The following is a 21,625-nucleotide window of genomic DNA, read 5'->3' as shown; positions in this document are numbered from 1 at the left end:
TGGCGATCGCTTCGCCCAACACCTTCGCTCGGTTCGCAATAACTAACCTGATCTCCCGGTGGCTCAGCACTTCAACTCCCCCTCCCATTCCGAATCCGACCTTTCTGTCCTGGGCCTCCTCCATGGCCAGAGTGAGGCCCACCGTAAATTGGAGGTGCAGCACCTCATATTTCGCTTGTGTAGTTTACACCCCAGCGGTATGAACATTGACTTCTACAATTTTAGGTAGTCCCTGCTTTCTCCTTCTTTCCCCTCCCCTTCCCAGCTCTCCCACAGCCCACTGTCTCAACCTTCCTCCTCCCGCCCCCCACATCAGTCTGAAGAAGGGTCTCGACCCGAAACGTCACCTATTTCCTTCGCTCCATAGATGCTGCCTCACCCGCAGAGTTTCTCCATCATTTTTGTCGACCTTGTTTATTTCTTGTTCATTGTTTCTTTCCTTGCCTACACAGGTGAACATTAAACATCCATTTCTATACAGTGTTTATACTTTGCTTTAATCAATGCAATTCTCACGTTTCCCCCCACTTATTTTGCAATCGTTTACCTTGTTTATGCGGTTTATATCTATTCTCTCGCTTGTTTGTAAAGGCTTAGCCTCTCTAGGTTCTCACTCTTTGCCTTTTTTGGAGCAGTTTGTGTGGAATATCCCAGTATTTTTGACAAGTTGTTGAGCACTTGAGCAGGCAATTTCGAGGACAGAAGGGTTTCTGCAGACTTGCCAATGACAATCCACAACTTAATCTGCAAAGAGCGATTTCCCCCCTCGCCAAGCGTGCGTGAAAAGCTGTTTATTATTAATTCTCCTTTCCAAAGGATTGGGAAGATCTGCAGAATTCAATCTGTTTGTCTCAATTCCTCCGTCGCCTGTTGGAATTTTCACCTTGTTCAATATCCCCATGTCACCAGCTAGCCCCCTCCCAATCATCATAGATTTTCTTAATTCTGAAAATGTCAAGATTATTTTTTTTAAAAGACCATTTGCGGATTTAACCACGGGGGTTTGTGTTGTTATTGCATTCACTGTACGCATTAACCAGTCTATTCCATTTATTAATTTAGTACATTAATTAATTTAGTGCACTTATTAATGTACTGAATTAATGTATAGACCGATGTAGATGTTAGCTTATTAAAAGAAAGATCATTTCTATTGCAACATGTTATTTGCATTTATTTTCTGATAGGATTCAAACAAAATGCTTACTCACGTAAACATAAAACTCTTCACAGTGAAGCACGGTTATGTTTTAAATGGGGAGAGGGGAAATTCATAGCTACATTTATTTGTTGGTTCTAATCAAATTCACAATATTTCCGTATCGTAATGTTTCCAGGGGAGTAGGAGCGAATGAGCGAGCTTTGCTGGTGATTCCTTTCCAGTTTCATTAGATTTCATTGTTATTGGACTCCTTTTGGCACGGTATCTGCATGGTGATGAAGAGGATTAAAGCGAATTAAGGTCATTCCATTCCCCTCATTTTCTGAAATGCATTTTGTGTGCAATCATCTTGGGTCCTGACGCTGGAGTCCCGCGGATTTAAATATGACATTATCTTCATGCCTGAATCCTAAAAAAATAAGGACAATTCCTGTCAGGCAGCAGAGCGAGTTAATTCTAAAAGCTGTTCAATTTATTTTTGCATTTTAAGAAGAATTTTCCTCCCCCGACCGGACTAAAAGTGGACTCCAGAATTGGGGATCATAAAGAGAGAAGGTGAAATGTGTCTCATCTTCGGACGGGCAGGTACTTTTCTGATGGATTTCGTAGGTGATCTGGTCACATTGACATGACGCCTTGAGTTACCTTGGTTGTGTGCGTTGGAGATAGTGTGCATTAAACGCCATGCTGCTGTTTTGGGAGCTGATGTTCCTTACCCTGCTGCCAGTTGCGATGGAAACTGGAAGTGCCAATCATGCCAAGAGACGGCACCAGCCCCCTGCAGCTCAAGAGGTCAAGCAGGAAAGGTAAGCCCACCCGCTCTCTCTCTCACCCCTTCCTTCCTTCCTCTGTGCCCTACCTGGACTCTCACCTATTTCTCCCATCCCCTCCCTCTGCTACTTTCCTCCCCCTGGCTTCTTAATCCACTACTTGGGCAGCACAGTGGCGCAGCAGTAGGGCTGCTGCCTTCCAGTGCCAGAGACCTAGGTTCGATCCTGACCTCAGGTGCTGTCTGTACAGAGTTTGTACGTTCTCCCTCTGACCACTGGGTTTTCTCCAGGTGCTCGGCTTTCCTCCCACATTCTGAGGACGTGCAAGTTTGTAGGTTAATTGTCTTCTGTAAATTATTTCTAGTATGTAGGATAGAACTAGTGTATGGGCGATCATTGGTCGGTGAGGACTGGGTGGGCCGAAGGGCCTGTTTCCAAGCCCTATCTCTAAATTAAACAAAACTAAACTAAAGTCCACAACTCTTTGAACCTCTCACACCTTCTGTTCTTATCACTAGCCTTTATTCCATCAATCTGTCTATCAACTCCTCCCCCCTCCCCACACCAATGTCGACCTATTACCTGCCACGCTTTGTCCTTCCTCCCTCCTTTGCCAGGTTCATCCTCTCCCTCCCCCTACAATCACCTGTCCACGTTCTCCAGAGATGCTGCCTGTCCTGCTGAGTTGCTCCAGCACTTTGTGTCCTTTTAAAACGTTTAAAGATTTGCATTTCCCAACCTGAAACGTCACCTGTCCCTTCCCTCCCCAAGATGCTGCTTGACCTGCTGAGTACCTCCAGCACTCTGTGTTATTCCCAGCCCAGTGTGATCTGACCCAATATGTTTGTCATTAAATATAATCCCTCCAACTGAACACAAGTCCGAAACAAAGGAAAAATGTCGACCCTTCTAAAGACTTTAGTCTGAAGAAGGCTCCCGATGTGAAACGTTGTCTGTCCTTTCCCTACCCAGATGCTGCCTGACCTGCTGAGTTCCACCGGCACTTTGTGTTTAGCTCAGGATTCCAGCATCTGCAGTCCCCACCTGAACTTTTTCATAACATTAAAGACAATGACGTTCATCATTGGATTCATCAGTTCAGTTTAGCCATTTTATTTCAGGCGGGGATAGATTTTAGCTTTTTGTTCCACAGCAATCTGAAACTCTATAAGGACTGTTCTACGATAAACTGCTCATCTGGAAACTCCTGTAGCGATTTCATGAAGATGAACTGACTTAGAATACTGGCTGAGGATAGGTTTTAGGTGGGAAATCATTATTACCAACACATAAGATGAGATAGTTTACAACATCACGTATGAACATTGAATTCTCCAATTTTTGTTAACTAACGGCACAGTGGTGGCATTGTGGCGCAGAGGTAAAGTTACTGCTTCACAGCGCCAAAGACACAGGTTCGATCCTGACCTAGGGTGCAGTCTGTGTGGAGTTTGCACGTTCTGCCTGTGAACACGTGGGTTTCTTCCGGGTGCTCTGCTTTCCTCCCACATCCCAAAGACGTGCGGGTTTGCAGGTTAATTGGCCTCTGTAAATTGCCCCTAGTGTGTAGGGAACGGATGGAAAATTGGGATAACATAGAACTGGTGTAAATGTGTGACCGATGGTTGACGTGGACATGGCGGGCTGAAGGACCTGTTTCCACGCTGTATCTCTAAAACTAAATCTCACCTGCAACCCTCCCTTCCTCCCTGTCCTCCCCCCCCCCCCCCCCCCCCCCCCCCCTGTCCCCCAACCCCCCCCCCCGTCCCCCACCCCACCCCTTTGCCCTATCTGGATGCTGAACCATTTCCCACTCCCACTTCCCTTACCACCAATATTTCTTCCTTTGGGTTCACAATTCATAATTCTTCTATCCTCATCTCCCACCTTTTGTCTTTTCCTCTCTGGCCTTGGGCCAACCATCTGACTACCAAAAAGCCCCCTCACCTGTATCCACCTATCACTCACCAGGCCTTGTTCTGCCTCGCCTCTTCCAGCTTTCTGCCCCACTGGCATGAAACGTCACCTATCCATGTTCTCCAGAGATGCTGCCCAACCCGTTGAGTTACTTCACCACCATCTAACTTTTTTTTTTGTAAACTAGAATCTGCAGTTTTTTGTTTCTCCATAAAATGAGATTTTTCTTCTTTACTATAACTGTTTTCATCATCATGGACAAATATTTCAAACAATAGGTTTGGGGCATTGCTATCTAATCTAATCTAATCTAAGCATGCCTATTATTAGCTTTGAATCTTGTCCGTCCAGTTTTCATCCTGCTCACACCAGAAGAGTACCCAGTCGATGTATCCTTTGGACTGTAAATAGACACAAAATGCTGGTGTAACTCAGCGGGACAGGCAGCATCTCCAGAGAATGGGTGATGTTTTGGGTGGAGACCCTTTTTTAGTTCTTTGGACTGTAGTGCCTTATATCCTTCACGTCATTGTCCTTACTTCAGTTTGCCTCCACGTAAATATATCTCACTATTCTTTCATGATACAACTCTAAGCTAAATCAAACTACTAGATGGAAGAAATACATACACCCTTGACAGCTTGCCAGAGCTTGGCTTTCTTGACCCATTTGACAGAGCTTGACTTTCTTTCCAAGAAAATTAGGTGAGGTAAAATGTGTTCTCGATTTACAGTCACCAAAGAGCAGTTTCATTCCAAATGCTCCTTGGTTATCCTTAATTTCAGACAAGTATCTATTAAAGACAAAAGAAACTGCAGATGCTGGAATCTTGAGCAAAACACAAAATGCTGGAGGAAATCAATGGGTCAGGCAGCATCTGTGGAGGGAATGGACAGGTAACTTTTCAGGGTTGGGACCTTTCTGGATCTGAAGAAGGATCTTGACCTGAAACATCATCTGTCTACATTTGCTCCACAGATACTGCCCGACCTGCTGAGTTACTCCAGCAATGTTTGTTCGAGTATTCATTATATCAGGCTTCAAGGAATGAAACCATGGGCAGCTATTTGTACACCCTGGTACATTCTTCTCTTATACCTCTCGATTCCTCAAGCTCTCTAGTTTAGTCAGTGGCATTTCTTCATTGGTATTATCTAAATCTTCTGGGTAACAGGGCTAGTGTCGGTCCAGGAGGTTTCAGCAGATTAAAGGTTTCATTTTAATTCCTTCCACTCTCTCTTGCCAGTATCAGTTGCTGACATCATTCACACACCCTGACAATTTTGATCTTCTCTTTGCACAGTCTATTGGAAAATGTAACATCTTGTCATGATTTTAAAATCCTGATGAATTTAATTCACAAAATGCTGGACTAACTGTGTGGGTCAGGCAGCATCACTTGAGAATATGGAGAGGTGACGTTTCTGATTTCGGTTCTGAAGAAAGGTCAGCCCGAAACGTTGCCTATCCATTTTCTCCAGAGATTCATAAGTTCATATGTTCACAAGACATAGGAGCAGAATTAGACCATTCAGCCCATCAGATGTTGCCTGACCTACTGAGTTACTCCAGCATTTTGTGTCCAGCGTTTGAAAGTAAGTTGGTTTGATGCGCTAAAATTAACGTTGTAAAATCTTGTTTTACTTGCCTTTAGTCGATCAGAGAGCAAAAGATCAGATTCAACCAAAGTTCATTTAACAAAATCTGAACAACTCCTTCGAGTAGATGACCATGATTTTGCAATGAGACCTGGATTTGGAGGTAGGTTTTCTAATAATCTTCCTATTCTGTTCTACAGTTTATGACAGTATGATTGTGGTTCTTTCCATTTTTTAGTTTACTTGGGTTTTGAAAAACAGAACTGCCAATCTGTCTTTTATATGGCTCATGGAATATCAGGAATGGGCAATTTAAATGACAATTTTGCACAATTCTGGATCCCAGAAGAGCAATTGTTTACATTAAAAATGCAACTAACAGTACATATTGCCATCGGCAAGATGGTTTAAACAAATAAAATCTTTTGGCACTCAAATCTACTTGACTCAAATGGCAGACACAAAATGCTGGAGTAACTCAGTAGGTCAGGCAGCATCTCTGGAGAAAATGGATAGGTGACGTTTCAGGTTGGGATTCTTCTTCATACTGATTGTAGGAGGGGGAGGGGGGGTGGATACATGAATCTTTTCTTTATCTTTTCTTGCTTCTAGACCCCTCCCCACCCGTCAATTCGTTCCATACATCTACCACCCTTCATGTGATAAAGTTGCCTCTCAGGCTCCCATTAAATCTTTCTCCTCTCACTTTTAAACCTATGACCTCTGGCTCTTGATTCACCTACTCTGGGTAAATGACTCTGTGCTACCCTATCTATCCCCCCCATGATCTTACACACCTCTTTCAGCTCACCCATCCTCCTCCTGCACTTCAAGGAATAATGTTCTATCTTGCCCAACCCTGTAGTTCAGGCCCTCAATTCCTGGTAATAACCTCGTAAATCTTCTCAGCACTCTTTCCAACATAACAACATCTTTCCGATAGCTGGGTGACCAAAACTGAACACAATACTCCAAATTTGGCCTCACCAATGTCTTATACAAATGTAACATAATTTACCTCCATGGAACTTTAAAGAAAACCTGTCATTTGGTAATTACCACATTATTTTATGTGAGGGCATTTGTACAAATAGGCTGTCTTGATTCCTACTTTGCAAGGTGTCTACACTTCAAAACTGTGTTGTTAAATGTACCAAATAAACATTTTATTTCAGTTTTAAAACAGAATAGTTTTCCAAAGAATTTATGTCATGAGACGTTCAATGTTATAATAATATTTAATCCAATTCATAATCTCTGATAATAAATGCCCATGCATTTTAGTTGTGATATAAATAGCAACATAGTACTATTAATCCAAGCAAATAAACATAAATGAGAAACACAAAATAGATATGATATAAATTGTTTGGTTTTATTAGTTTTTTACGCTTTTGTGAATTTTTTTTAAGATTCCAACTCTGACAAATATTTTTTTTAATTTACAATCCAATGGTATGAACATTGAATTATCCAAATTTAGATAAGCTCTAACAACTTCGCCCCGCCCCTTCCCCCCCCCCTTCAACTTTGTACCCCAATTGGACTAACACCTATTTCCCCCTTCACCCTCCCCTTCCCCTACATTCCTTCCTCTGGCTTCACAATTTGCAACTCTTCAATCAGGCTATAACACATAGAGTCATGGAGTGATACAGTGTGGAAACAGGCCCATTGGCCCAAATTGCCCACAGCAGCCAACATGTCCCAGCTACACTAGTCCTACCTGCCTGCACTTGGTCCACATCCCTCCAAACCTGTCCTATCCATATACCTGTCTAACTGTTTCTTAAATGTTGGGATAGTCCCAGCCTCAACTACCTCCTCTGGCTGCTTGTTCCATACACCCACCATCCTTTGTATGAAAACGTTACCCCTCAGATTCCTATTAAATATTTTCCCCTTCTTCTGCTTTAATCTCTAACCTTTGTTCCAACCATCTGCCTATCAATCCCCCCTCTCGCTTGTGTCTACCTACTACTTGCCTCAATTTGTTCTGCCCCTCCGCTCTCCCAGCCTTCTCCCCCTTCCACCAACAATCAGTCTGAAGAAGGGTCCCAACCTGATGCGTCACCTATCCATATTCTCCAGAGATGGTGCCTGACCTGCTGAGTTACTCCAGCACTTTGCCTCTTTTTGTTTAAACCAGCCTCTGCAGTTCTTTGTTTCTAAATATTCTTTTATTTTTTACACATGAAGAAAATATTCTATTAAACAGATGAGGTGTGAGATTAGTTGTTCTTGATTAGTTGCTCTTAGTCTCTTTGGAACATGCTTTGTGCCAGGCCTAATATCTCATTCCTCATCCCTTTTTCTGGTACATTTATGCCAGAATTAGTATCAGTTCCCAGTTTTACCCAGAATCGAAAGGTTAATCAAATACTCTTCTAATTTCCATTCTCTATATTTATGTTGTCTGACCTGTTGTATGTTTTGAATATTTCTAATATTTTTATCTCAGATTTCACGCAGCTGCATTAAAAACCCCCCAATTTATTTAGATTATTAAGAATGCATAAGGCACACACTGCAGGACAACAGATAAACACAAAGTGCTGGCAGTACCTCTGCAGAAAAAGGATGGGTGACGTTTCGGGTCGGCACCCTTCTGCAGACTGAAGGATTCCGACCCGAAACGTCACCCATCCTTTTTCTCCAGAGATGCTGCCTGACACGCTGTGTTACTCCAGCACTTTGTACCCATCTTCAGTATAAACCAGCATCTGCAGTTCCTTCCTACACTGCAGGACAACAGTTATTTTTGAAACATTAAGAACGGAAAAATTAACTAAAGTTAAAATTGGACACATTTGTCATTTGCTTTTTTTTAAGGACCGGCAGTAACAGTTGGTATAGATGTCCAGATTGAAAGCATTGACAGCATTTCTGAAGTTGATATGGTAAGCGAAGATTCAGTTATTTCCAATAAAACAGCTCTACATAATTGCATTGATTTGGTCTAGTCAGTATGAGGAGTTCATGTATTTTTTAAGATATTGATAATGCTGTTTTCTTGTTTACTATTCCACCATCCCCAGTTAATGGCTTTACATCAGCATTAATAACCTTTGTTTCTAACAACCATCTTTATTGATTCACAATTCACATGGCTATATTTGGTTCTTATCCTTAGGACTTTACGATGACTTTATACCTAAGACATTACTGGAAAGATGGCAGACTTGCTTTTCCAAGTTCCAACAACAGAAGTATGACATTTGATGGAAGATTAGTCAAGAAAATTTGGGTTCCAGATGTATTTTTTGTTCACTCTAAAAGATCCTTCATACATGACACCACTATGGAGAATATCATGCTAAGGGTGTATCCCGATGGCCACATCCTCTACAGCCTAAGGTAACATATTGTTAATTTAAAATACATTTGTATTTTTGAGGACAAATTTTTCATATTGATATTTAATACGTTTTCCTTCCATAAATATCTGATGATTGTTTTATTCGGTCATGTCAAGAACAGAAAATCGATGTTCTATTGCATCAATGGTAGTCTCACAAGTTCATAAGTTATAGGAGCAGAATTGGGTCATTCAGCCCATCAAGTCTACTCCGCCATTCAATCAAGGCTGTTCTATCTTTCCCTCTCAACCCCATTCTCCTGCCTTCTCCGCATAACCTTTGACACCATTACTAATCAATAACCTGTCAATCTCTGCTTTAAAAACACGCAACAGATTCACCATCCTCTGCCCAAAGAAATTCCTCCTCATCTCCTCTCTAAAGGTACATCCTTTTATTCTGACGCTGTGCCCTCTGGTCATAGACCCTCCCACTAGTGGAAACATCCTCTCCACATCCACTGTCTCCAGGCCTTTCTTTATTCAGTAAGTTTCAATGGCATCCCCCATGCATCCTTCTAAACTCCAGCGAGTGGAGGCCCAGAGCTGTCAAATGCTCATCATACATTAACCCAATCATCCCTGGGATCATTCTCATAAACCTCCTCAGAACCCTTTCCAATGCCAGCACATCCTTCCCCAGATATGGGGCCTAACGGTAGAAGGCAAAACTGGCTAGATATTTTACAATGGATAGATATTTTAGGATTGATGAATCTTGAACTTTACAATCAAATAGCCGCAAGTCTATTTTACAAATTGTTTCAGTGTTTATGAAATTAAAGCATTATTTATTATTAATTGATATTTTCTGTAGGACAACTGTCACTGCTATTTGTTCAATGGATTTTAGCAACTTTCCTCTTGATACTCAGAACTGCTCATTGGAACTTGAAAGTTGTAAGTATCTGTTATTTTGGCTGATTCTGACAAGCTTTTTTTCTTTTCTTCAGCATATTGAAATAGAGGTTTGGGGTTCTAGTTTTATGTAGCCACCTATTTGAGACAGTCAGGACAGGCATTTCCATGCATGACCCAAATTCTGCCACTCCCTAGACCAGGTTACTGTTCTACAAAGACCATGCACCAAATGACAATGACATTTATAATGAATCTCACAAAACCTAGTCAGTTTTTGTCAGGTTCACTGATTGTTGGCGTTTCAAAGGCTGTATCTAGTCATAAATGACAAAATGTAATATCTATCCTGAACTCCTTTTATTAAGATCTAATGAATGCCACTTATAATAGATTAGGACTTTGCTAATTATGTACAAATGATAATCTGTCAAGTATTTTGGTTCCATATAATGTTACCTTAGCTATTATTTCAGTGCGTTGAAGGAAGGAGCAGACGTATTGCCATTATAATCCCCAGTATAATTGTGGTGTGATCATAGCTGTACATTTTCTTCCCTGAAGATGCCTATAATGAAAAAGATCTTCTGCTTCACTGGAAGAATGAAAATGAACCACTTAAAACAGATGAGCAGATTTTACTTGCTCAGTTTTTCATACAAGAATTCCGTGCTTCAAGTGGACTTGCTTTTTACAGCAGTACTGGTGAGCTTCTGTCTTTATTACAAATTTACTATTCCTTCAGAATCTGCATCACTACCATTATTACAGAGTGGTGTAGTGGCAGGGTGGTACAATGCTAACAGCAGAATTGTTGCCTCACAGTGCCAGCGGCTCGGATTATGTTACAATATGATACTGTATATTATCTCCATATACTTCATCTGACTTTTTTTTCTTATTGTTCCACCTATTACAATCTAGTTTCTCTTATTCCTCCCTCTCACTTCTGTATACACTTCTCTCTACACTCTCAGAATAAATGTAGGGTTTTGATCTGGTGGTGACCATACCTTTGCCTGAGTTTTTCCAGTTGTTTATCTTTTGTTCCAGATTCCAGCATAAGCAGTCTCTTGTGTTTCCATTTTCTTTGGAATATATAATGACATGTTTGATTCCAAGGGGGAAAATGTTGAGATATTTCCAATAATGGAAATTAAAAAAACATTTGGACAGGTACGTGAATAGGATAGGTTTAGAGGAATATGGACCAAATGCAGGCAGACTGGTGTAGATGAGGCATGTTGGTCGGCATGGGCAAGTGGGGCCGATGGGCCTGTTTCCATGCTGTATGACTGTGACAAGTGGGCAAATCGAAGGAGGGGAGATAGTCACAAAATAAAATTTAAAAAGTATTAGGACTGGGTGGCGAATTACTGGAATTCACTGTTTAAGGATGAGGTATATATATTTATGAGTGATCTGGAATTAACATAGGAGATTGAGGCTCAGGGCACATCATCCATGACTCAATTGAATGGAAGCGCAGGCTTGAGTGTCCAGGAGGCCTATTTTGCACTTACTTTCTAGTGTTTTTGACATAGAGCATGCTGTAAAATATGCTGGGATACTAGGTTTTTCTAGGTTATATCTTCATTTATGTTATAAACAAATTTTGATAGAATTGATTGAAAGATACAGTATGGAAACAGGCCCTTCAGCCCATGAGTCCACGCCAACCATTGGTCACTCATTCACGTCTTCTGTTATCCCATTTTCTCAACCACTCCCTGCACACTAGGGGAAATTTACAGAGGCCAATTAACCTACATACCCGCACATCTTTGGGATGTGGGGAGAAACCGGAGCACCAGGAGGAAATCCACATAGTCACAGAGAGAACGTGCAAACTTAACACAGACAGCAACCAAAGTCAGGATTGACCCTAGATCTCTAGCACTGTGAGCCAGCAGCTCTACCAGCTACACCACTGTGCTGCTCTTTCCTGATATAATAAAGCCTTTTCACTATGATACTTGTGAATATAGGCTTTTGGAATCTTATTTGTACTTTCACTCAAGGCAATGACATATTCAGCTATCATCCCCTGAATAATGCTCTGCGGCTAAAACAATCATTAACCTATTTACAAAACTGTACGAATGTCACAACTCTTTGTAATAATTTTTTTCCTCCACTTATTAAATCTCTTTAAACTCTGCTTATGGTATTCTTTCTAAAAGCCATGTATGTTATTACTGCTAGACTGGCTGTATTTTTCACCTTATATGACTCCTCAAATAATCGCGATAATTCATGTCATTTGTATCACTTGTTATCACATGAAATGTTCTTCAGATTATTCCTACAATCGATTTCAGATATTTAACGTATTCTGAAATACTTGTCATCTCGTTTTACATTTGCTTTAAAAATTAAAAATAGGAATGCTAAAAGTTAAAACTATTATGAAAAAAAAGTAGACCATCGTCATTCTAACAGCAATCAAAATAGGATCACAAATATTCTGGAAACATAATAAAAGATATGGCAGATATGTAAGTGATTACAATGGAGAAGTAATTAAGTTCAGTATTATTGGGTGATTCTGCAGTTATAAACAAAGAAATCAACATAAAATTATCAGAGAGGGACCCAACGAACTGCAGGTGCTGGAATTTTGAGCAAAACACAAAGTGGTGGAATAACTTGAGTCCAGCAGCATCTGTAGATGGAATGGATAGATGACGTTTCAGGTCGGGACCTTACTTCAGACGACCCTTCTACTGAAAAAGGGTCCCGACAAAAAACGTTGCCTATCCATTCTCTCCACAGAAGCTGCCTGACCCGCTGAGTTCCTCCAGCAATTTGTGTTTTGCTGAAATAAAATTATTCAGATCTACAACTTCTTTCTGAAAACTGTAACAACACATATAATCTTTTATAGAATTGTTCCAGAAAATTATGTGGTATTACATTTTCTTATTAGCAATCAAACCTTTAAGCCTGGTTTTTTAAATCATTTATGGCTCAATATTAACAAGGATTGTGTTCGAGAAGCAAATTCTACCATAATTTCTTTGTAATTCTTTGTCTTCTCAGGTTGGTACAACAGATTGTTTATTAATTTCATTCTAAGGAGGCACATTTTCTTTTTTCTTTTACAAACCTACTTTCCAACCATGCTAATGGTCATGCTGTCTTGGGTTTCCTTCTGGATTGACAGAAGAGCAGTCCCAGCGCGTGTTTCATTGGGTAATTTATCTTGTTTCCATTATTTTTCTTATGTTTATCAAGGTAAAGGATACCAATGTGGCCAATGTCAGCAAGGTCAGAAACATATCCTCTGCTAACAGATAGCAGCCATGAAAACAAAATTAACTGAAGGATATTGGGAAGAACAATTTAGCTGTCCCTATTTTACTTCCTATTCCTGTTTATTACAAAAGTGAAAATATAAAAATCAGTTGGAGGTAAGGCTTAGTTAGAGATCCTGAAATATGCATAGTTTGGTAATAGAGCAAAGGTATGGGAATTAAATGAGAGTAGCAAATTGAATGCTTGACCCAATGATTGTTATGAGGGAAATGGCCGTCAGTTCTTGGGCAAAAGCAACTGTACAGGGGAAGAAGGAAGTTAGAAAGCTCTTTTACTGGGACAGGTTATATTGGAGTAGTGTTGGAATCAGCGTTATTTATTTTACAGCTGAGACTTTAAAACTAAATAATGGAAAGGATATGTAGGTGTTATTGAGATGGGAAGTTAATGTGAAATGGCCAAAGCCATAGTTCAAGATTGCAAATGGCATGATAATTTGAGGAAGGGTTAACAAGTATCAGAGTATATCTCCAATCAAAGTCAGAGCAGGGAAAATGAAAAAAAAAGAACATTCTTTAAAAAAAGATATAAAGATCAGAAAAAGAAGGATCACTTTGGATGGAACTGAGAAACTGCAAGAGGCAAACAATATTGGCAGGATTTGCAGTCAGTAAATCAGGTAATTAAAGGCACATGCAAAAGTAGTAGACTATAAGCAACATGTACAGGAAGGAACTGCAGATGCTGGTTTATACTGAAGATAGGCACAAAGTGCTGGAGTAACTCTGCAGGTCAGGCAGCATCTCTGCAGAAAACGAATGGGTTATGTTCCAGCTCGGAACCATTCTTCAGACTGAAAGTAGGGGGGGGGGACTGGAGGTAGGAAAAGGGTCCCTTCTCTTCCCCATCCTCTATTTTCAGTCTGAAGAAGGGTTCTGTCCCAAAACATCACCCATTCTTTTTCTCCAGAGAAGCTGCCCGACCCGCTGAGCTACTCCAGCACTTTGTGGCTGTATATGACATGTAGATTGGACAAACCATATGAGCTGTAATAGTGTGTGGTATGAACTCCTTTAATTTAAAAGGAGTGATTACCCTATGGTGGTATTTAGAGAAGCCAACATGGAAACTTGCTAGTTTGGATCTCAAATTGTGTAATCATGTCAGGGTTTTATTTGATGATCTGGTAGTTAATTGTTCTTTCTGGAGCACGATTATAGTTGTATTTACACATTTGAAAGTGATTTAATTCTTATTCATATCATAAGATATGACAGTAAACAAGCAATAACTTTCAAACAATGAATACAAAGCCTAATGTCCTCCCATTTAAGGCAAAAAGATCATGAAAACTTGTCCAGCCATGAATCAAAGCTAACGAAGCTTGTAGGTCAAAGTAAAATGTTGTTAAAGAAAGGATTAAGCCTGTGAACTGGGAACATTTCAGAAATCAACAAGGATGCACAAAGGCATTGATAAGGAAAGAGAAGCTAATCTAATAAGAAATACATAAATAAACTGCAAGAGCGTCCATTGATACGTTTAAAAAAGCTAAAGTTGATATGGGTTCCTCGCAAACTCAAACAAGACAAATTGTATTGTGGAACAAGGAAATGACAGAGAAATATTTAGTATCTTACTTCATGGAAAATGACACCCTGAAAATGACGTCCTGAAAATAATGGCAAACCTGGAGAGTGAGTGAGGAGCATTTGAAAACAAAACAGCATTGGGGAAGTTAATGGGCCTAAAGGGCAATAGTTTGTCTGGATCTGAAGAAAGTGGCTATGGAGATAACAGATGCAATTGCTATCATCTTTCAAGGTTTCCCTGAATTCCAGATTGGTTCATACAGATTAAAAAGTGGCACTTGTAATTGCATTATTTAGAGAGAGAGGGAAAGATGGGAGGGATAGACTATTTAGCTAGACTGCAATTGGGGAAATAAATAATGGGATTATTATTTTTAAAAAGAGGTATCAGGGCACTTAGAGTTTAGATCCAAGTTCTTTTAATTACTGTCAGCTTGGTGCAATCAATAATCTTTGTATTTTCTTTTTCATTGTAAGGAATTACAATTATTCTAACAATGACGACAATTATAACTGGAGTGAACGCATCTATGCCTCGAGTATCCTATGTTAAAGCTGTGGATATCTACCTCTGGGTCAGCTTTCTCTTTGTTTTCTTTTCTATAATTGAATATGCGGCTGTAAATTATATAACCACTGTTGAAGAAAGGATGAAAATGAAAGAGAGAGAGAAGGTAAGATGATTAACTTGAACTTAAATTATCGTGTATGCAAAAAAAAAAGTAGCTTCTTTAAGAGTTTATTTCACCAATTAGTAACAGATCCTTTTTCATTTCCTAATTAAAAGATTAAATCAGAACCGGAGGGGCAACATTTTCCATACAGTGAGTGGAACATATATGGAATAAGCTGTTAGATGAAGTAGTTGAGGCAGGTATAATAACAACATTCAGGGAATATTTGGACAGGTAAAAGGATAGGAAAGGTTTAGACGAGTTTGGGCTAAACAGGGGCAATGGGACTAGGATAGATGGGCATCTTGGTCGTCACGGACGAGTTAGACCGAAGGGCCTGTTTTTGCGCTATCTGAGTCGATGACTATGAATTTTAAAATACATTTTGGTTATTAATCAGAAAAATATGCAATAGTCTGGAAGATCTACCTGTCTGGCATCAGCAAGGTCCAAGTGAGCCTGATTATTACAGTTTTACTATAACACACAGGAAATTCAACACTCTCGTACAATAGGGCTGTTGTGTGCATTATCTATATAAGAGTACTGCATAATGCATTCACTTAAGAATGACAAAGGCAATTGACTGGGAAATACCACCATCTACAGGCACCTCTCCAAATTACTTGGAAATGCATTATCGTTGCTTTATAATCGGTGGGTGTAAATCTTATTCAAGGTATGTTCACCATAAAAACTGGAATTGAAACTGGGCGGCTTATCACCAACTTTCTGAAGGTGATTAGGAATGGGTGTTAAGTGCCGTGTTGGCATCAATGCCCTTAATCAGTGAATAAAAAAATACTAGGTATTCCATATATACTAGAATAAAAAAAGAATGACCATGAACCAGACACATAGAAGTTTAGGTTTCTTTTAGTTTAGAGATACAGCAAGGAAACAGGCCTCAGGGCCACCGAGTCCATGCTGACCAGCGATCACCCCGTACACTAGCACTATCCTAAACCAGGGACAATTTACAATCTTTACTGAAGTCATTAATCTAAAAACCTGTACATCTTTGGAGTCTGGGAGGAAACCGGAGCACCCAGGGAAAACCCATGCGGCTACGGTGAGACAGTACAAACTCCGTACAGACAGCACCTGTCGTCAGGATTGAACCCAGGTATCTGAAGCTGTAAGGCAGCAACTCTACCACTATGCCACCGTGCCACTCAAGGACAGAGATAGAGATGGTGAACATAAAGTGATAGTAATACAACAAGTAAAGCGCTGGTACACAAAAGGGATTAGATACATAAATGCATAGAGAGAGATGCATTGCGGAAACAGGCCCTTCGGTCCAATTTGCTCACATCAGCCAACATGTCCCAGCTACGCTTGTCCCACCTGCTTGCATTTGGTCCATATCCTCCAAACCTGTCCTATCCATGTCCCTGTTTGTTCCTTTAACATTGGGATAGTCCCAGCCTCAACTACCTCCTCTGGCAGCTTGTTCCATGCACCCACCAGCCTTTGTGTGAAAAAGCTACCCCTCAGATTCCTATGAAATATTTTCCTCTTTACCTTAAACCTATGTCCTCTGGTCCTCGATTCACCAGCTCTGGGCAAGAGACACATCCACTGAATGAGATGAGAAAATAAAATGCAGTAAAAAATAGTGAAAGGGAAAGAAAGAATTGAAGATACCATCATAGAAACATGGATAGTGAAGTACAGACACACTGGGCAGAAAATGGAAGAATCCCAGATCCCAGGAATGATTGGGTTAATGTACAGTCTGAGGAGCGTTTGATGGCTGAGCTTGTACCTGCTGCAGTTTAGAAGGATGATCTCATTAAAACCTACCGAATAATGAAAGGCCTAGATTGAGTGGATGTGGAGAGTAATAGGAGAGTCTCGGAACAGAGAGCACAGCCTCAGAATGAAAGGAAGTACCTTTAGAAATGGAGATGAGGAGGAATTTCTTTAGCCAGTGGACGGCGAATCTGTGGAATTCATTGCCACAGACAGCTGTGGAGGTTGTCATTGGGTATTTTTAAAGCATCAATTAATAGGTTCTTGATTAATCAGGGTGTCAAAGGTTACGGGGAGAGGGCAGGAGAACGGGGTTGAGAGGTAAAATTAGATCAGAATGGAAGAGCAGACTTAATGGGCCAAATAGCCTGATTCAGCTCCTATGTTTTATGGAATCACTGGGGCAAACAAAGAAACAACTGCAGAAAGAGGAAAAAACAACAAAAAAGGAGATAAAGGGTGAAAAGAAGATCTGCAGTCGCATGTTGAAGCAAAGAATATCAACCAGTCAAATACTCATAGAGTTGAGAGGAAACATTAGTCTGGTGTTTATGCTGGTTCCATGACTATGCTTCTCAATTAATAGTAGAAAACCATGAGGAGCACCACCAAGGAAATGCACTCCAATATAATTTCTGCTCTGTTCAAGAAACGAACATTGATTTTCAGTCCATCCATGTGCCAAGCTGCAGATCCATGGGACAAATTAGTCTGAATTGCAAAAGCAGTTAATGTAGAGAAGCTTCCAGGGACAGTATAATGATAGTAACAAAGGAAATTGTGTTTGATTCTACAGGTACTGGCAAATGGCAAACGGCTGTATAAAACATTTAAAAGAATGCTTCAAGATAAACAATTGCCTTAATGGCTATAAAGTTTTCTATAGCATCTGTGAACCTTTCATAGTGTGATGGGAGGCAAACTCTTTAAATAATGATGGGGCAATGTGGTACTTCATTGATGGCTGGAGCATCACAGATGCTTCTGCATTAGTTGGTAACTCATGATGATAGAGGTTGTATAGAACATGGTTTCATATTATGCCACAAGATCACTATTTAAATGGATTAAACCAGCACCACACAAGATGCCTGTCTGCAACACTGCAAGTACAAATACAGTGATACATTGAAGGATTTAATTCAAAACTTGAGGAGAAATCAGGTAATGATTCATATAGGACAAGGGGGGATTACAGAAACGACACAGAAACCCGTTGGTTTCGTTTAGTTTAGACATGCAGCATAGAAACAGGTCCTGCAGCCCACCGACTCCGCACCGATCAACGATCACCCCTACACTCTTTCTATGTAATCCCGGTTTTGCATTCTACACACTAGAGACAATGTAGAGGCCAGTAAACCTACCAAATCGCATGTCTTTGGAATGTGGGAGAAAACCCATGCGGTCATGAGGAGAATGTACAAATTCCGTACAGACTGCACCCGGTCTGGATTGAACTTGGCTGTCTGGCACTGTAAGGCAGTAACTCTATCGCTGAACCATTGTTGCCACCATGAAAACCTGAACTTACGGCAGTACATGGACGTACATTAGGAATTACATGGTAAATGGTAGGGAATTGAAGAATGTAGGTGAACAGAGGGATCTGGGAATAACTGTGCACAGTTCCCTGAAAGTGGAATCTCATGTAGATAGGGTGGTAAAGAAAGCTTTTTTTTTTTTTTTTTTTTTTTTTCCCCAAAAATTTATTCAATTATTAAAAAATAATATTTACACTACAATAAAACAAGCCAGAACCCACCACCATAAATACAATACAAACATATATCCATAATAAACTATTATACAATTATGATACAATCCTTATTGAGGATACATTCAACACCCTGCGGAGCCCAGCGGTCCCGAAACTCCCCCAGGGTGCCCACAGACAGGGCGTATTCCCTTTCTAATCCCACCCGGGCACGGACGTAACCCCGGAAAAGGGGCAGGCAGCTGGCCCGGGTAGAGCCCTCCGCCGCCTGGCGCCGTGACTCGCGGATGGCCATCTTGGCCAGGCCCAGGAGCAACCCAACCAGGACATCTTCAGCCCTACCCTCTCCCCTACGCACAGGGTGTCCAAAGATGAGGATGGTGGGTGAAAAATGCAGCCAGAAGGCAAGGAGCAGCCCCTTTAGATATTCAAACAGGGGCTGCAGCCTCACGCACGCCATGTACACGTGGTACACAGACTCTTCCAGCCCGCAAAAGTGGCAGGCGGCTGGCGAGTCTGTGAACCGCGAGAGAAACAGGTTGCAGGGAACTCCTCGGTGCAATACCCTCCACCCCAGGTCCCCAATGTAGAGGGGGAGAATCCCTGCGTAGAGGGACCCCCACCGGGGGCCCCCCTCATGACCGGAAGGCAACACTGACCGCCACTTGGTGTCCGGATGGTGGAGTAAAGAAAGCTTTTGGTGTGCTGGCCTTTATAAATCAGAGCATTGAGTATAGAAGTTGGGATGTACTGTTAAAATTGTACAAGGCATTGGTGAGGCCAATTCTGGAGTATGGTGTACAATTTTGGTCGCCTAATTATAGGAAGGATGTCAACAAAATAGAGAGAGTACAGAGGCGATTTACTAGAATGTTGCCTGGGTTTCAGCAACTAAGTTACAGAGAAAGGTTGAATAAGTTAGGGCTTTATTCTTTGGAGTGCAGAAGGTTAAGGGGGGACTTGATAGAGGTTTTTAAAATGATGAGAGGGATAGACAGAGTTGACGTGGAAAAGCTTTTCCCACTGAGAGTAGGGAAGATTCAAACAAGGGGACATGACTTGAGAATTAAGGGACTGAAGTTTAGGGGTAACATGAGGGGGAACTTCTTTACTCAGAGAGTGGTAGCTGTGTGGAATGAGCTTCCAGTGAAGGTGGTGGAGGCAGGTTCGTTTTTATCATCATTAAAAATAAATTGGATAGTTATATGGATGGGAAGGGAATGGAGGGTTATGGTCTGAGCGCAGGTATATGGGACTAGGGAAGATTGTGTGTTCGGCACGGAATAGAAGGGTTGAGATGGCCTGTTTCCGTGCTGTAATTGTTATATGGTTATATGGTTATGGTAACCCTTTGATGTCCCTCGGACTATCCTTGACCGGACTTTGCTGGCTTTACCTGGCACTAAACGTTATTCCCTTATCATGTATCTATTCCAGCGTTTCTCAACATTAAAGCTAGCACAAATAATTTAACCTTATGTAACCTTTTTTTCTCTGCAGCCTAAAAATCACCATACAAATTAAGGCGCGAAAAGATGCAGCACCTTGCCTAAGCCATTGCAAAATTAAACGGCAAATTTCCCATAGCTAGTTTCGGTGCAACTCGACAAATGATAGCCTTGAATTTGCTAGCATTTATTAGGATAAATCTATTGTAAAGTTTATATGTAATTGCCTGCATTTACTAGTGTAATCCAGATATTTTGGGTCCAATCAGTTGATTAATGTTAACGATCACTTGTCACCATTTAAACATCCTCTTGGTGAATTAATCAACAAAGTACAGAAACATAGATTGTCCAACAGCTAAGCAGGATCAGTTTTTAAGAGATTTCTAATGACTGGTCAGAATTCTGTTGAATGGACATAACGTTAGCAGATTTTTTATTTCCTGTTATATGGAAAGGAGGAAAGAAGGTGATTTTAAATGAAACTGAAATTATTTGGTTTTATTAAAGTGAATTTATAGAGCTTAAGATACATATAATATCAGCAACTGACCTGTCCTTTCATTAGCTAGACCTCCCACCTACCTCAATGGAAACCTTTGATCTATCTTAGATAGGGGTTTATCGGACTTCTAAGTTATATCTTACACTGAATGTTGAATCCTTTGTTTGTGGACGGCTTGATTGTATTCATGTATATGTGTAGTCTTTTCTCTGACTTAATAGCATGCAAATAAAATCTCTTGCTGTACTTTGGTACACGTGACAATAATAAACTAAACTCAAATAAAGTGTGGTAAACAGACGTACAATTATGAAAAGGATTACTCGGTTCAATTGGGTTGTCTTGGTTTGAGTGAGAATCACAGATGAATTATTATTTTTCAGTTTTCAGATTCCTTTAGGTTGAATCAGACGCAAATAATGGCCTTCGATGGTTGCTATCATGACAGTCAACTGGATCTGTCACACTACGGTGAAGCTCACTTAAATGTATCAAATACTGAAGCTAGTGAACACCCAACTGGCCGAAATCCAGGCGGTCAACAGTTAAGAAAAAGGAAATCAGTTAAGGGTAACATTGTTGAAATTATTATAAAAAACAATCATGCTATTGACACTTACTCAAGAGTTTTATTTCCTTCAGCGTTTATTCTTTTTAATTTCATTTACTGGTGCTTATTTTCATAAACTTTAATCATTCCCAAACATTTATTTTTTCTGGAATGTATGCGGAGGTCTAGAAGTGCGGTACCCATTTTAAGTTGCTCCAACATTTCTTGATCATAGAATGTTACATGAACTAATGCTACTTCACATCATACAGGAAACTATGCTTCACTTTATATTAATTTTTGGCCCCTGAGAAGATATTGTTATTTTTAGAAGGCTGCCATATTACAAACTTTTTTTAGAAGCTTACATTCTTAAAAAGATCTAAAGCAATAATAGAACTTACATTTAAAAGACACTTCAACAGGTACATGGATAGGAAAGGTTTGGAGGGTTATGGCA

General features: G+C 40.5%; 1 protein-coding gene across 1 annotated transcript; it reads left to right on the top strand.

Moving 5' to 3' along the window:
* Nucleotides 1-311: 311 nt before the first annotated feature.
* On the top strand, nt 312-21,347 carry LOC129702679 (gamma-aminobutyric acid receptor subunit rho-3-like). The gene is made up of 9 exons (XM_055644578.1): nt 312-1,968; nt 5,504-5,610; nt 8,280-8,347; nt 8,581-8,804; nt 9,623-9,705; nt 10,228-10,368; nt 12,706-12,858; nt 14,991-15,187; nt 20,999-21,347. The coding sequence occupies exons 1-9, from the start codon at nt 1,847-1,849 to the stop codon at nt 21,299-21,301; spliced, it is 1,398 nt and encodes a 465-aa protein (XP_055500553.1). The 5' UTR covers nt 312-1,846; the 3' UTR covers nt 21,302-21,347.
* Nucleotides 21,348-21,625: the final 278 nt, after the last annotated feature.

Source organism: Leucoraja erinacea, chromosome 13 (genome assembly GCF_028641065.1).
Source record: "Leucoraja erinacea ecotype New England chromosome 13, Leri_hhj_1, whole genome shotgun sequence".
Taxonomy (NCBI): Eukaryota; Metazoa; Chordata; class Chondrichthyes; order Rajiformes; family Rajidae; genus Leucoraja; species Leucoraja erinaceus.
The sequence above is the reverse complement of the archived record's forward strand: the minus strand, read 5'-3'. Positions and strand labels throughout refer to the sequence as shown.

What these genes read in the sequence shown, in the direction of transcription:
- LOC129702679 (XM_055644578.1), top strand. Translation starts at nt 1,847, where the DNA reads ATGCTGCTGTTTTGGGAGCTGATGTTCCTTACCCTGCTGCCAGTTGCG. An exon ending in TGCTTTTTACAGCAGTACTG is followed by an intron (nt 10,369 to 12,705) that starts GTGAGCTTCTGT and finishes TTGTCTTCTCAG; the next exon opens with GTTGGTACAACAGATTGTTT. An exon ending in CCCAGCGCGTGTTTCATTGG is followed by an intron (nt 12,859 to 14,990) that starts GTAATTTATCTT and finishes TTTCATTGTAAG; the next exon opens with GAATTACAATTATTCTAACA.